Below are 15,859 nucleotides of genomic sequence, written 5' to 3'. Positions count from 1 at the left end.
TATCACCAAAACAATAGGAGATATCATCAACACTGCAATTAAATCAAATTTACTTACCTATGCATCAATGAGCATTTGGTTCTGGACCTCATACAGCATTGGACAAAGATGTGAAAGAATGAGTGACTGCTCTTGATAGCAAGGTAGCATATGAACACATGTATTTTTAAAGAGTCCTTGTAAAATTAAAGTCAATGTGAATGGAGGGGGAATTCTCCACGAAGTGGAGTGATGCCCAGCAAAGGTGTATGTTTGTATTTATTGAAAGCTATTAAGGTAATGAAGTAGTTCATGTTAATATGCTGCAAGATCTTGACAACATTCAGATTTAGGCTAATAAGTAGAGAGTAACATTTATGTCAGAAAATACTAGTCTTTGATATACATCTATTTGAAGTAGATATTTAAGAGAGTTTCAAGTTGTGACTATTTTCTGTACAATGTTTTTGAGCTCTATTTTACTTTTGTGATTAGCTCTCTTACTGACCCACTCACCCATTGTAGCACTTTATGACCATTTACCTCAACACAGTATTTCACAGGTAAGACATGTATTGGGTCACTCCTCAATCTCTGCTTCTTCAATGACAGAAGCTCTAACATCTCAAGGTCCATCCAACAATGCCCTTGTCAATGATAACATCTTATAAATCTATGCACTTCTTTTTCCATTACTTCTATACCTTTCATACTTTGTGCCCAAGTGTACATGCAATACACTAACTTGGTTTAACTAAGATTTATCTGTTTGCTTTTACATATTAAATATATTTTTACAAAAATATCTATGTATGGCATTGCCAACTATAGTTATCTTTGAATGACAAATCAAAATCCTACTACGCTTTTACTGATTAAACTCTTAATATACCATGATAAGATGTGTCAACCTGGATAGTAGTTCTACTACATTTTGAACAGTAAAGAGCAATTTCCAAGTGATAGTTAAACTTTATAATATCAATTATATCGTTCATTTATAACTTTGCAGTCCTGCCATCAGGTCAAAAACACAAGACAGTTTTGAATGTTCTAATTTGTTCTCCTGTTTCCAAAGAACAACCTGTCATTGTTTTGAACATTATTGATCCAAGGATCTGAGTTGTTTTGCTCAAATGACAAAATCTCTTTCGATAAATGCTGTCAAGATATTTTACTCTCATGTCAGTATCAATTTCATGCAAGTTCTGACCTAGAGCTGAAAGATTTGAGTCAAAACAATTTTTTTCATTCTCATGCTGTTATTTTGTTGACTGTCCACAGAAGCCACAGAAACAAAATTTGGAATGGTACTCTCCACCAGATTACATTGTTATTGCTTAGTGCTGAAACTGGAAATGTGAATGAAATAACATTCAGCCTCAAGCTTGGTAACCAGTGGTGTTCCGCAGGGATCTGTTCTGGGACCGCTGCTCTTTGTGATTTATAACTTGGATGAGGAAGTGGAAGAGTGAGTTAGTCAGTTTGTCAATGATATGAAGGTTGGTGGAGTTGTAGATAGTGTGGACGTCTGCGGTAAGTTGCAACAAAACATTGACAAGATATAGAACTGGGCTGAGAAGTAGCAGATGGAGTTGAACCTGGAAAAGTATGAAATGATTCATTTTGGAAGGTCAAATTTGAATACTTGGCAGTGTGGAAGAACAGAGAGATCTGGGGGTCCATGTTGATAGATCCCTCAAAGTTGCCACCCAAGTTAATAGGGTTGTTAAGAAGGCATATGGCATGTTGGCTTTCAATAACAGGGGGATTGAGTTTAAGAGGCGCAAGGTTATGTTGCAACTCCATAGAGTATTGGTTAGGCCATTTTTGGGATATTGTGTTCAGTTTTGGTCACTTCATTATAGGAAGGATGTAGAAGCTTTCGAAAGGGTGCAGAGGAGATTTACCAGGTTGTGGCCTGGACTGGAGGGCATGTCTTATAAAGAAAGGTTGAGGGAGTTAGGGCTTTTCTCACTGGAATGAAGAAGAATGAGAGGTGACTTGATAGAGGTTTACAAGATGATGAGAGACATAGTCAGTGGATAGTCAGAGCCTTTTCCTGAGGGTGGAAATGTGTATCACAAGGGGGCACAATTTTAAGGTAATTGGATGGAAGGTTTAGGGGAGATGTCAGAGATAGGTTCTTTACACAGAGTGGTGGATGCATGGAATGCACTACCAGCAGTGGTAGTAGAGTCAGATACATTAGGGGCATTAAGCAACTCTTGGATAGGCACATGGATGATAGTAAAATGAAGGGTATGTAAGTTAGTTTGATCTTAGAATAGGATAAAAGGTCAGCACAACATTGAGGGCTGAAGGCACTGTATTGTGCTCTATTGCTCTAAGTTCTATATTCTATGTTCTAACATTTCTAAGTAAATTTTGATCTTAATCGTCCATAGAATCCCTACAATGTGAAAACAGGCCATTCAACCCAACAAATCCACAGGGATTCCCCGAAGAACATCCCATCCAGATTTACCACCACCCGATCCCTGTATAACCTTGCATTTCCCATCAATGATCCACCTAAACTACACATTCCTGGACACTATGGTCAATCCACCTAACCAACTCATCTTTGGATTGTGGAAGGAAACCAGAGCACCCAGAGGGAATGGATGTGCATTCACCCACAGGGAGAATGTGCAAAGTCCACACAGTCACACCTGGGCGGTATCAAGCTCAGATCCATGGCACTGTGAGGTAGCAATGCTAACTACTGAGCCACCATGCCTCCTGGTTAATTCCTATTAATTCATTTTCTGTTCTGCTGTTACTTCACGACAAATCATGTAGTCTCTGCAGTCAGTGTTGGGGGGTTTTCAGTAGACTATACATAATTTTTTGTAATTGTACTGTTTGGTACTTTCATTTTAATTTTGTTCTTCCTTGTTTTTTTCCTGCTGTGCCATTTCATGATAAGAGTTTTTTAAAGATAAGTCTGATCTTTTGCAAATAGAATACACAGTGTGCAGTATTTCTGACAGCTTGTCCTGTTGAAAAATATATTTTTCTGAGTAACAAAACCTTCTGCATGCTAAATTTTCACAAATATTTTACATGTTAAGTGCAGAAAAGTGATTCACACCTGGGAATAATGATGATCTTTTTAATGCTCAATAAGAATAAAGCAACTTGTATTTATACATTGGCTTCCTCGAAATTAATATTTTTCAACAACACTTGTGTTGAATTTGATTGCAGAGTGGGAGGTGAGCATGGAGAGTGTATTCTCCACCCACCCGTTGTCGAGGGTGTTGAGCAACTTGGAAGTCTAAGCCTCAGTAGCATGAATCTTGCAAACTGTGGGTACTGATATAGTTGTGGACAGGAACTTGGTCACGTCTTTTGTGAATTGAGCTCAATGCTGATGACTGACTGGTTGCTGGGAAGTTCATGGAGATAAAGAGACCCATAGAGGGGCTGGTGGAGATGTGTATTCTTTGGTAGGGGCAGGAGGAACATTCCTCACACTTGCAATGATACTCCAATGTATATCATAGGATTCCTGTTTGGATATTAAGAGTGGCCTCTCATTTAAAACAGTAGATCTAAATGTTGATACCTCCCAATGCTAAACCAATACAACCTATCAATGCTACAGAGCAGAATTAAAGAAATTTGCAGTACAGAAGGAAGCCAAGCAGAGTTAATGTTTTGGATTCAGTAATGCTACTTCAGAACTGATTGTAGCTAGGAAACGGTTGGTATTTATGCTAAAGGTAGGGTGAGGGGGGAGACGGATAAGGGAGTGTGGGGAGGAGTAAATGATAGATCGATATGAGAGAGAACAATGGTTGTGCAGACAAAGGAATGGGTAAAGGTCAGCTTGAGGGAATCAAGAGCAGCTAATTTGGATCATTCGTAGCTGACAATGGGATGGTTATCGTAGCAGCCCATGTGATGGCAAGGCCTAGTGTGTGGAGATTGGCATAAGGACCTAACATTATTGAACTTGCTATTGAATCCTGAAGGCTGCAGGGTCCCCAAGTGGGAAATGAGATGCTGATCTTCCAATTTGTGCTGAACCTCGCTGGAGTATTGCAGCAAGCCCGAGACAGGTATGTTGACCAGAGAACACAGTGGTGCACTGAAGTGGCAGGCAACAGAAAGCTCAGAGTTATAGATGAGAGCATCACATAGGTATTCAGCAAAACAGTTGTCTTATCTGCATTTCATCATCCTAAGGAGAGCACATTGTGAACAGTGAATACAGTGGACTAGATTGAGTGCAGAGTCAAGATTAGAGTGGTGCTGGAAAAGCGTAGCAGGTCAGGCAGCATCCGGGGAGCAGAAAAACTGACGTTTTGGGCAAAAGCCCTTCCTGATGAAGGGCTTTTGCCTGAAACGTCAATTTTCCTGCTTGTCGGATGCAGCCTGACCTGTTGTGCTTTTCTAACACCACTCTAATGTTGACTCTAATCTCCAGCATCTGCAGTCCTCACCTTCACCTAGATTGAGTGCAGTGCAGGTAAATCGATACTTCATCCGAAAGGTGTGATGGGCCTTGGATAGTGAAGAAGGAGGAAGTAAATTGGCAGGTGTTATACCTTCTGTGGTTGTAGGGGAAGGTTTAGGGTATGGAGGAGGACTGGATCAGGGTGTCTCAGGGGGAACAGGCCCCATGAAAGGATGACAAGGGAGGGGAGGGGAATATGTGACTGGTGGTGGCATCCCGCTGGGTGTGGCGGAAATGGCCTCTTATGATCCTTTGGATATGGATGCTGGTGGGGTGGTAGGTGAGGACCGGGGGACCATACTGCTGTTCTGTGAGGGAAAAGAAGGGGTGAGGGCTGAAGAGAGGGACATGGGTCAGACACAGCTGAGAAAGAAGGTGAACATTTCAGAGGCTCCCTTGTAGAAGCTGGCATTATTGGATCAGGTGCAACAGAGATGGAGAGACAGAAACTACTGCAGTTGTTTATTTTTTTTAATCTGGCTGATCATGTTTGAGCCAAATGAAAAGGTTTTAATGACCCTAATTCCATTTTCCACCACTTGGTCCAAAGCCTTGTGAGTTACTACACTCTAAATGTGCAGCATGTACTCAAAATTCTGGTGAAGCTTTTTGCTTTTTCTGCCCTTTCAGGTTCCAGATTTCCTACACCCAAACCCTTCCGCATCCTCTGGATGAAATAATTTCTCATCAACTTCTCTCTGAACCTTCCATCGATTACTTTAACTCTATGTCCCCCAGTTATTGAGTCCACTGTTATGGAAGGTCGATCATACACAGACACACTTTGCTCCCATTAAGTGCACAGCCTTATTAATTAACTCATGGTAGAAACCTACTCTTCTTGACCACAGTGCAATCAAATTGTTCAATAATGACATATAATATATGTATGCAGATCTTTTTAAAAATCAAAAACACAAAACCATGATAAGTACTTCTTAATAGAAACACTTTGGTGGCAGTCAAAGTTCCCTTAATCCAATCACTTTTACTAAGCAAACATTACATGAGTCACAAGGAACGAATCAATGAATGTTCTTTAAATGCTCATTTCCACTAGCACTGTGTAAATGAACTGGCACATACTACGAAATGTGTGTTCCAGAAGTTTCAAACAAAGTAGTTAGTCTGGGTTAAGGTACAAATCTTTACAGAAACTGGAACAATACCTCTGTTAACTTTTAACTTTCAGGTTGTTTTTGGTACAATTTTAGCATGATTATTGCAATTCATTGTCGCAGTACTATGGAGAGTCATGCAGAGACCGTTTGAATTGGAAATTTCGTTAAGCTAGAACAGTTCTGCATTAGTTTTATGATCGTGGACATCAATCTGTCAGGACTATTAGAAAACCTAATACCATCAACATAAAATAATGCAACATTTTGATCGAAGAAGTATCAGATTCTTTTAGCAAAACTTCAGAATTCCCCATGTAGTTACACTCCAAAACGTTGTTGACTTCTATCTACACATCATTTATTTAGCTCTGTTTCTTGGCTCAGATGCTGGAAGTGGTCTGGCACATTCTATCACTATTAGCATTGCCATTTAAGACATGGTTTTACAAGAAAGTCATTACATTTTATGACAAATGTAAAACTGTTTACAGAGTTAACAAAGTTGGAGGCTGGTAAAGTGGGCAGTCTGAGATTAACCTTTATGGATGGCCACACAGCAAGTAGAAAAGTACAAGTGGAATCAGAATCTATGCTCTAAATGAATAGAGGAAGGCATCTAGTGGATTTTTCTTTTCAAAGGCTACTGCCTTAATGTAACCTCAAACGGGCACACACTCATACCACAAATGTATTAGCAATGTCAGAACTAGTAAACATTCTGCATGCTTTGCACAGTTCAAAAGGATTGAAAGCAGGTTAAAACATGTTTAGTTTTTTCTACTCATTCCAAATACTTCTCCAAGTTTTCATTGCTGCTAATTATGGACAGTTTTGCTTTGTAATTTAAACATTCTTTGTCTTTTCATCTCTCTGGTTACTGGTTTGGTAACCTTCTTTCCTCTTCTCACTGTTCACACTATAAGGTATTACTTCTGTCACTGAAAGTGGCTTACACCCTTTGTAGCCTGCCCATCTGTAAACACTTTACTTCAAAAACTGACATATGGATTTTAATAAAACCTCATATCGAAACAGACTATGGTTGACTAAAGGAAAATTAGGTTTTGGTGAATGTGCAGATCCCGGAATGCATTAATATTAGAAAAATTAATCTTTTATTTCAGAATGTTGTAGGTTGTTTTATTTAGGAGGTTTTGTTTATTTACACTGTTCTTGATTGTGTCAGCACCTGTGATGCAATTTTCATAGCAGTCAAAATGTGAGCAGGGTTTTCAGAGCAGATTGTTGGATGTGCAAGAACCTGAACACTCTAAAAAGATTTAACATGTTATTTTTGTAGTTACAGTACATTAATCTGTCAGGGAAAAGCTATCACCATTGTCTTCTCCAGAGCAATTAGAGATGGGCAGTAATTGATGGCTGAGTCAGAGATACCCACATCCCCTAAATGAATAAAAATAAATTATAATGACATTAAATTAACGGTCATGATTTGGAGATGCCAGTGTTGGACTCGGGTGTACAAAGTTAAAAATCACACAACACCAGGTTATAGTCCAACAGGTTTAATTGGAAGCACTAGCTTTCAGAGCGCCGGTCCTTCGTCAGGTGAAGGAGCACCACTCCGAAAGCTAGTGCTTCCAATTAAACCTGTTGGACTATACCCTGGTGTTGTGTGATTTTTAACTTAAATTAACAGTGCAGTGGACATATACACTCTTCTAATATAGTACTTGGTACCTAGGTTATGGCGTGGTTCTATGGACATTAGTAAGCTTAGATGCCTCTCCAACATATTTATTATTCAGGTGCCCACATAAATAAAGACTATCAACAGTTATTGAGAGACATCATAGCTGAATAGATATGCTCCTCACCTGGTATCCATTCCGTATGAGCATTACCTGGATATATGTTGGCAGGCTTTGGTTCATATTAAACAGTTTGACAGAATGTGCAGTGACTATATATCAAGAGGAGTTTATCAATTTGTTCAACACGTCCTTGAGTGGGGTAGACAATGGGAAAATGCAAGCAGGAAAGGAAAATCTGGGATCTTGATGTCAGGAAAAAAAATTCTCAACTTTCCCCTTAAGATTTAGATTCTAGATTCAAAATCCTGCAATTGAGTGGGGATATACTTATTTCCTTGCATCTGCACCATATTATTTGTTGAACTCATCTCATTTCAACATTCCTCTCCTTCCTTGAAACTACATGGTACTAGTTCTGACATGAAGGTCAAAGCAGGTACCTCACAGTAGCAGCTCACCAGTCCCTTGTTCCAGACTTCATCCAATTTTGTCTTCAGCACGATGTCCCTGCACATTCCACGGCTAACATTATTCTCAAATCTTTGTCCACACAACTTGGCATCAGCAAGCCATCAGCCTGAATACACCATCATTCCTGCTGTTGGTCCAATTCTTACACTAGTTCAGCCCTTCAACACTTCCCTGTGGATCTCAGGGACAACTACAATGTAGATACTTCTGCCAGTCACTTTGCACACAGGGACAGACCTGCATCTCAAGCATTTACCCGAATACATTTACGGCTTTTAGCGTACTTTCTCAGTGGTTACTCTAGAGCTGCATTTATATTATTTGGAATTTGCAAGCCTCTGAAATACCTATCTTTTCAATATGCTATCCTCATTAATTTAGTAAAGCCACCCAAAATCAATAAAGGTAATCAGAAACTGTCAGTTGCTTACATGATAGGAATTCTAGCATTTTTCAGTTTCATGTTTAATCAAGTCACTCTGATGCAATTTCGAAAATCTACAGTTTCTGAAGAGTCCAGAAATGGAACTCGTCCTCCTGAAGCATATGAGAGTTACCCTTTTAGACATGTGTTTCTCTTGGCATCTTGATTCAGCAAGAATTACTGCTAGTGGAATGGAGAATAGAGGGAAGGAGTTATGTTTCAGAATGGACTTGTGCTGCACAGTCCTGAACAAGAACCAGCTGTAGGTTCACAAAATTCCCATTAATTCATTTCAGAAATGCATCTGAAATTAAATAAAACTGATTTCATTTGTTTTGTTTATTCCAGTTGTACTGCATCAGCCAGCAGAGAGGTGAAACTTTCTTTTTGAATTATGTAATGCATAAAAGCTTTCAAAATTATGGCCGAGCAACTATTTTGTTGAATTAATCACAAATATACACTCAACGTTGGTTTGAAATTATTTTGTCGATTATTTTAGTGGAGGTGTTAACCATTTAGTTAAAAAACAGTTTGAAGCTCAAATGAAAGCAGCAGAAAGAAGAATTTCAGACTGATGCATATTTTATTGATCTACAGTATAACTTCAAGCCCAAGAAAGCAAATTGTTATCTGTCTTAGGCGTTAAATAAGGGAGGGTAACAGATGTTTGTGACTGACAGCTCCTGATGGTGGTTTTCATTGTGAAGGGAATACAAAATAGCATTAACATACTTAATTTAATGCTGACTCAAATTCAAATTGTTCATAGGTTTATCAGCTTATCTGACTTCTCTACTCATGCAAGTGCTTTAGAAAGATATTAAAGCTCCCAGTGTTCAATTTAGAGGAAGAGAGAAGTGCTCCTAAAGTTTTAATATTTCTCGACCAACAAATATTATTGAAATCACATGAAGTGTTAATATTACAGGTGCAGAATGGCTAATGTGCTCAACTACTTAACAAGAATTATGCAACTCCAGAAACTCTTTTATTATCCTTCATGATGTTTCAACACATTGTACAAATATAAACATTGTTATAACTAATATAGAAAATAAAAGCAAAATATTTTGCTTTTAAATGTTAAATATCTATGCAGTGATATAGCGTGGCACAGTAGCTCAGTGTTTAACACCACTGCCTCATAGCGCCAGGGACCTGGGTTTGATTGTAGCTTCAGACAACTGTGTGTGAAGTTTGCACATTCTCCCTGTGTCTGTGTGGGTTTCTTCGGGTGCTCTGTTTTCCTCCTACAACCCAAAGATGTGCAGGTTAGGTGAATTGACCATGCTAAATTGCCCATAGTGTTCAGGGATGTGTAGATTAGGTGCATTAGTCTACACTTAGGTAAATGTAGAGGAATGGGGAATGGGTTTGGGTGGGATACACTTCAGATGGTCAGTTTGGACATGTTGGGCAAGGGCCTATTTCCACACTGTAGGGATTCTATGAATAGATACTCTCAGATTGATGGAGACCTGAGCAAGGGGTTTTCTAACTAAAGCATTAATGACAATGGACTTATTTTACCTTTGTGTCATATTTCTTAATTATTTGTGACTATTGTTATCTAATTACTGATGCATACTCACATTAATTGTATCTACCTTTAAACCTCTTACATCATGCCTACAATCAGATTCCTTACTTTTTTAGAGCTGACCTTTTATTTCCTGAATTTCAAGAAAAAACAACTATCTGAATCATGTTATAGTGGTTTGAACCATTCTTTCAGGCCCAGTCTATGCTTCTTGTGTCCAACTTGTTTTGGCATAAGCAAAACATATTTGAATGAAAAAGTTGTCTTACCTCTTATTGTTGATACTTAATTGAAATTCAACACAGAAAAAGAGATAGCTCTTGTGCGACTTACTGTTATGACTCACATTATCCTTCAATTCAGCACTAGATAGGTATAATCAAACAACCTAATAGACCTGAGGTTTACGTTTTTCATGAACCTGTTACATTATTCTTTTCAGACTGAGAAGTTGTGTTTTAAAGATTACAAGTTTTAGGTATTTGAAAAAAAAGAGTTGCAAGTTTTCAAAATTTCAATGTAACACTATAAGTATGCCAGTCACAATATTTGCTTAGTTAACTGGATTACTGCCCCGCTTGTTTAGTAAGTTAAGGGTTAAACAGAAACTAACCTTTTGGATAAATAGACCTGGTTAGTCTGAAAGTTGGTAAAGGCAGAAAAGCACACAGGAACTTTTTATCAAGCTTCATTTTTGTTTATATAAGTACATGTATTGTGACTTTAATTGTATTGTGCAATATTTCACAAATACTCTCACCACTGAAAGAATGCCAAGGTGAATATGTCTGAAAAATTCATCACTTCAGCCAAGAGGTTGAGTTGTGTTTACATACCATTATTAACTAGCGATTCAATAATAAGTAAATAAATAAGCACAATTAATTCTTATTAATATATCATTAATAATCAGTTAATTGTTTCTGTATTTTCTTACCTTGGGTCAAAATGAATCTCCATTGAATTAAAAAAACTGCTGCCGTGAAAAATCCAGAATACATTTTCAATCCAGTTGAAATGGATATTCCTATCCTGGGTCTGTTCTATCTTCAATTCCAAGAAGAATCCTGCCGAAATGTCAGTGCAATGTAGATTGTGCACTTAAAAAGATCCCAAGAGGCAGGTGCTGTGTCTTTTTTTTTGTCTCAGGTCTTGAGTTTTTCACTTTATGAAACTTTCAGTTTCCTATAGCTCTTAAAACTCCCAAATGCTTCATCATAATTCCACCACAAAGTCAATTCCACTGAGGGATAGGAACATTGTTAAAAGATACTTGGTTGGTTTCCTATCTGACTGCACAGTGCAATGAAATCTGAGCTGAGTTTAGGTGGTGCTGGACTATTTTTCAGCCTCCAGATCCTTTATAGTGTAAAACCGCGGAAAGCAGCTACGTCAGCCACTGCCAGAGGGAGCCCATTTACTGTTAGAACTTAAACAGCAATGTAAGCTACTATTATTAAATGCATTGCTGTTATATTTGGATACTTTCATTTAAAACTCAAAGGGACTGAAGTATAACTCCCAAGATCTTCTGCATTATTTATAAATGTGTTTTCATTTCTTTCTTAAATCCACTTTGTTAGACCCAAAAATCAGATTTATTTAGAAAATATTCTTCATTCATAAAAATATATATACATAATCACAAATGCAGTTTGGTTCTCTACTGTAGCATGTCAAGGAAACAAACAAGTAAGTTTGTTTGACTATACCCAAAAATCAGTTACCTTGCTTAAATTTCTAAGTAAGGCTTGAAGTGGTTGATGTGATTGTGTAACATAAACTTATTTTCACTATGGTAGCATTTTTTCTTCACAGTGGCTTTTATATTTTATTTTACCTCTTCTCACCTCAGTTCAAATTGAGTTTATTTTCTATTCTTACACTTTGTTTCCTCTCACCTTTTTAGAAGTTATTTTTCATGCACATTTCTCAGTTTTTTAATGACAGAAGTTATCTATTCTCACCCTAACTCTAAACCTATCACTAGTGCACATGCCTGTGGCATGGGTACTTTTAAGAGTGGAGAAAGAAAGGAATTCTTGCATTTATTGTTATACATTACCTTATCAGACCAGCGAAAGCAGTCAGAGATTTGGATGCAGTGTATTCCTTAAACTTCAGTGACTATTGTTGTGTCAAGAAGCAAGGTGATTAAATTGTATCAGAATCATTTATAACACAGAAATAAAATTCATAGTTTATTAATCAGTTTTTTATGACTGACATTGCTGGCTTGATTTTCAGACAACTCCCTGCTCTTCATCTTATGAGTCATGTTATCGGTTCTTAGAGAACAAGAAAATGTCTAATATAAAGTGTGTTGGCTTTAACAATACAGTATTCTTTTGCTACTGAACTTAAGTATCAGTTTAGATTATGATCTCCAGTTGTGTTATGAAGCTCAAATTCACAAACCTGTGATCCAGAAGTGAGAGTATTATTAATTGTGTCATGCTAGCATTTTGAGGCCATTTCAACTATTATACACGTACTGATGGTAAATATTACTTCCTGACTTTGTGTTCTTCACCATCTATAATATGCCATGTTTCATTCATTAACACTTTGTAACTTTTCCTTCATTCGTATGTAATCCATAATTCTAATTTTCCTATATTGTCAATCCTTCCTTGCTCTTCTCTTTGCATTCTGGATTTATCTTTTTCAAAATTTTCCTTTTTTAATTTGTTTACTTCTTCCCTTTTACTTGTTGGCTGCTTATGTTTAACTTTATGGGATGTATTTCTCATTTATCCATTTTTTTGGTTCCTTTGTTCCCTTCCTTAACATGCAGGTTGAGTCCGTGATTAAGAAAGCGAATGCAATGTTGTCACTTATCTCAAGAGAGTTGGAATATAAAAGCACTGTTGTGCTACTGAGACTTTATAAAGCTCTGGTTAGGCCCTATTTGGAGTACTGTGTCCAGTTTTGGTCCCCACACCTCAGGAAGGACATACTGGCACTGGAACGTGTCCAGCGGAGATTCACACAGATGATCCCTGGAATGGTAAGTCTTACATTTGAGGAACGGCTGAGGATCCTGGGATTGTATTCATTGGAATTTAGAAGATTAAAGGGAGACTTAATAGAGACGTACAAGATAATAGATGGCTTGGAAAGGGTGGACGCTAGGAAATTGTTTCCGTTAGGTGAGGAGACTAGGACCCGTGGACACAGCCTTAGAATTAGAGGGGGTCAATTCAGAACAGAAATGCGGAGACATTTCTTCAGCCAGAGAGTGGTGGGCCTGTGGAATTCATTGCCGCAGAGTGCAGTGGGAGCCGGGAAGCTAAATGTCTTCAAGGCAGAGATTGATAGATTCTTGTTGTCTCGAGGAATTAAGGGCTATGGGGAGAATGCGGGTAAGTGGGGTTGAAATGCCCATCAGCCATGATTGAATGGTGGAGTGGACTCGATGGGCCGAATGGCCTTACTTCCACTCCTATGTTTTATGGTCTTAACAAAGTTATAAATTGAATGATTTTCATCACCTTGAAGGCAATTTCAATATTCCTATCAAAAGCATGGCTAAGATCAGTTAGCTCAGCATAGACTATAAATTGAAACTTGGCTATTTCTGACCTTGATGTTTTAACCATTCATTTGCAATTTTTCATAATTCATTCAGCACCAGCAGTGCACATAGATGTGAATGGTGATACACAGGTGTGAATACAATTTATTTCTGTGTGCCTAAGATAGAGCAATGTAGATAGTCATTTGGTAGAACAGAACTTGAGTACTGCTAATCAGGACAATTTAGAAGAATACCAATGTAAAGAGAAAGCAACATTTACACTGTTTGAGAGAAGAGTGCTGATTGGTTGGCAAGTGGGCCTTTGTTTGCAGAGATGTTGACATGAAGTGTACATCAGTTAGATTATGATTAACAGTTAATTGCCAAGCTTTGTTTGAAGCTTAAAGCATGTTGATTCTGATTGATCAAGGCCATTGTCCTGAATATGCAAGGAATTATGCTCACAACCAGTTTAAGACGGCCAGTTGGGCTTGTATTGGGACTTGTGCAGACTGGAAGCTCCGTATACTAATCCATAGGTGCCTTTTCTTTGTAGACAGAAAGAACTTGTACAAGCCCTGTGCCTGTTTTAATGCAACAAAATATATGGCAGCCATTCTCATATCAGAGAATAATTATGACAATTTCATTGGACAAGTATAGAACTGGCAAAAAGAACATTGTCTGCATTATCATAAATGTCTAAATCTACTTGACAAATGAGGAATGGTTTACATACATTAGAATTAAGCACATCTCCAGTTGGGAGTTAAGACCAAGTGTATTTGTTGGGATGCAAACAGTGGAATATAATATTTCCAGCAAGCTTGGATGAAATTCAATTCCCATTTTTAAGTATTATACATTGTTGTTATTTTTAATCAATGCTTTAATTTTACATTATATTCTATGGTTAAAACAATCAAGTAAATAGAAATATTTACTATAGGATATTCTTTGCACTACAGATCAAAGAGCTGGGAGATCCATGACTGAGGAGATCCAGTGGCACCACTAGAGAACTATTATAATTACAAGTTTATAGTACAGTTTCCAGTGCAAATGTTAATATCAGAATTTAGACTAGAAAATGGTAATGAGAAAGACGTGTGATAGAAAATTGAAGATAAATACGTACATCAAATATTTCAATGTATTGTAGACTTGTTAAAAATATTCTAGAAAACAAAATACGTGATTTGCAATATGCCAACCTCTAAAATTAAAATTCTTGCTGCACTACTGACTATGATTATTATTTATGCTGTATGCTATTCAAAAACAGAAAGTGCTCAGGAAACTCAGCAGATCTGGCAGCACCTGTGGAAAGACAAATCCAGTTAACATTTTGAGTCCAGTGACCCTTCATCAGAGTGGACTCTTGTTGCTGGAGAAAACAGACCAGAATAGGACAAGATTACTGGTGGTGTGGCCTGACATTTATCTCTTCACTGATAGAGCTCACTCATGTAGTGATGCAGAGACCTCCATGTCTCTATAAACAAGAATCATTGTAACTGACTGTGCTGCACTCCTATTAGTAGCATTGTAATTGTATCCTGAACATGCCCAAGCTTCTACCCTTATTTTCCTACACATTCCCTATCTTGTCTTCTGTGGGCACCAGTGGAAGTTGCACAGTTTTTGTCATCAAGAAAACATCCCTTCAGCCAACATCTTCTTGTCCATCTCTGAGGAAGAGGTAATAGATTTCTCAGAGGAACTGCTGGAAAATCCCTCCACCAGCTCATATGCATCGATGGGTGTATTAGCTGGAGAACAGTGAGAAGCACATTCTGGTGAGCACATTGCTGCCACTTCTTAACAACTGGCTGAGGAAGGAGGTTATTAGCATTCGTGGACTGCTGGAGATCAGATACTTGCTCAGCCTGGGCAGGAGAGGGTGCCATAGTTTTGACCATCAAATTTGACTTAGGAGCAGCACACAGGTTTGTTGGAGGCACTGAGGAAACTGGATTGAAGGCTGCAAAACCCTGCCCAATACTGTCTGCACCATGCTGGCTTTGGCAATACATATCTAACTATTTCCATAGATAGGTTGTGACTGTCCTGGTGACCAGTGCATTCAGTGTCTGTCAGATGGCAACGGCAAGGTGACAGGAGGATGAGGGACCTTGACCTCACTCTAGGAATCCCCTCCTCTCAAGGTGATGATGCTAATATCACCCAGCAGGAAGAAGAACCACACATAGGTCCCAGATGTCTCCCCTCTTGGAACATTTTAGGGAACCTGACCCCTTCACTACCACCTTCACCCTTACCTCTCTGAGCGTTCAAGCCAAGGAGGGTGAGCTTGCAGGTGGGTAGAGCACTCTTATCATGTTTGGTCCCTCCCAATTGCACAACCAAAACTCCAATGCTAACAGACTCCACTATAGGGTAAGCTTCTTCCAACCCACCTATGGAGCCTGGGACTGCACCTAAATGCAGTGGATGGGGAAAAATAAAAGAAAACTTTCTGCAGCACCAAGTTGGCAAAAGGGGAGCTTTGTTGTAAATACGTGGCTCTACATATAAGTATATATTCATCAGCTTGT

The 15,859-nt window shown here is 38.3% G+C and overlaps 1 protein-coding gene across 1 annotated transcript in view; it reads right to left on the bottom strand.

Annotated features, from left to right (window-relative positions):
* Nucleotides 1-11,111, bottom strand: part of kdrl (kinase insert domain receptor like) — a 210,341-nt gene extending 199,230 nt beyond the window's left edge. Inside the window, exon 1 of the mRNA XM_072595317.1 lies at nt 10,719-11,111. Coding sequence (XP_072451418.1) covers nt 10,719-10,782 — 64 coding nt within the window. The 5' untranslated portion in view covers nt 10,783-11,111. The remainder of the gene's footprint in view (nt 1-10,718) is intronic.
* Nucleotides 11,112-15,859: the final 4,748 nt, after the last annotated feature.

This window comes from Chiloscyllium punctatum, chromosome 25 (genome assembly GCF_047496795.1).
Source record: "Chiloscyllium punctatum isolate Juve2018m chromosome 25, sChiPun1.3, whole genome shotgun sequence".
NCBI lineage: Eukaryota > Metazoa > Chordata > Chondrichthyes > Orectolobiformes > Hemiscylliidae > Chiloscyllium > Chiloscyllium punctatum.
The sequence above is the reverse complement of the archived record's forward strand: the minus strand, read 5'-3'. Positions and strand labels throughout refer to the sequence as shown.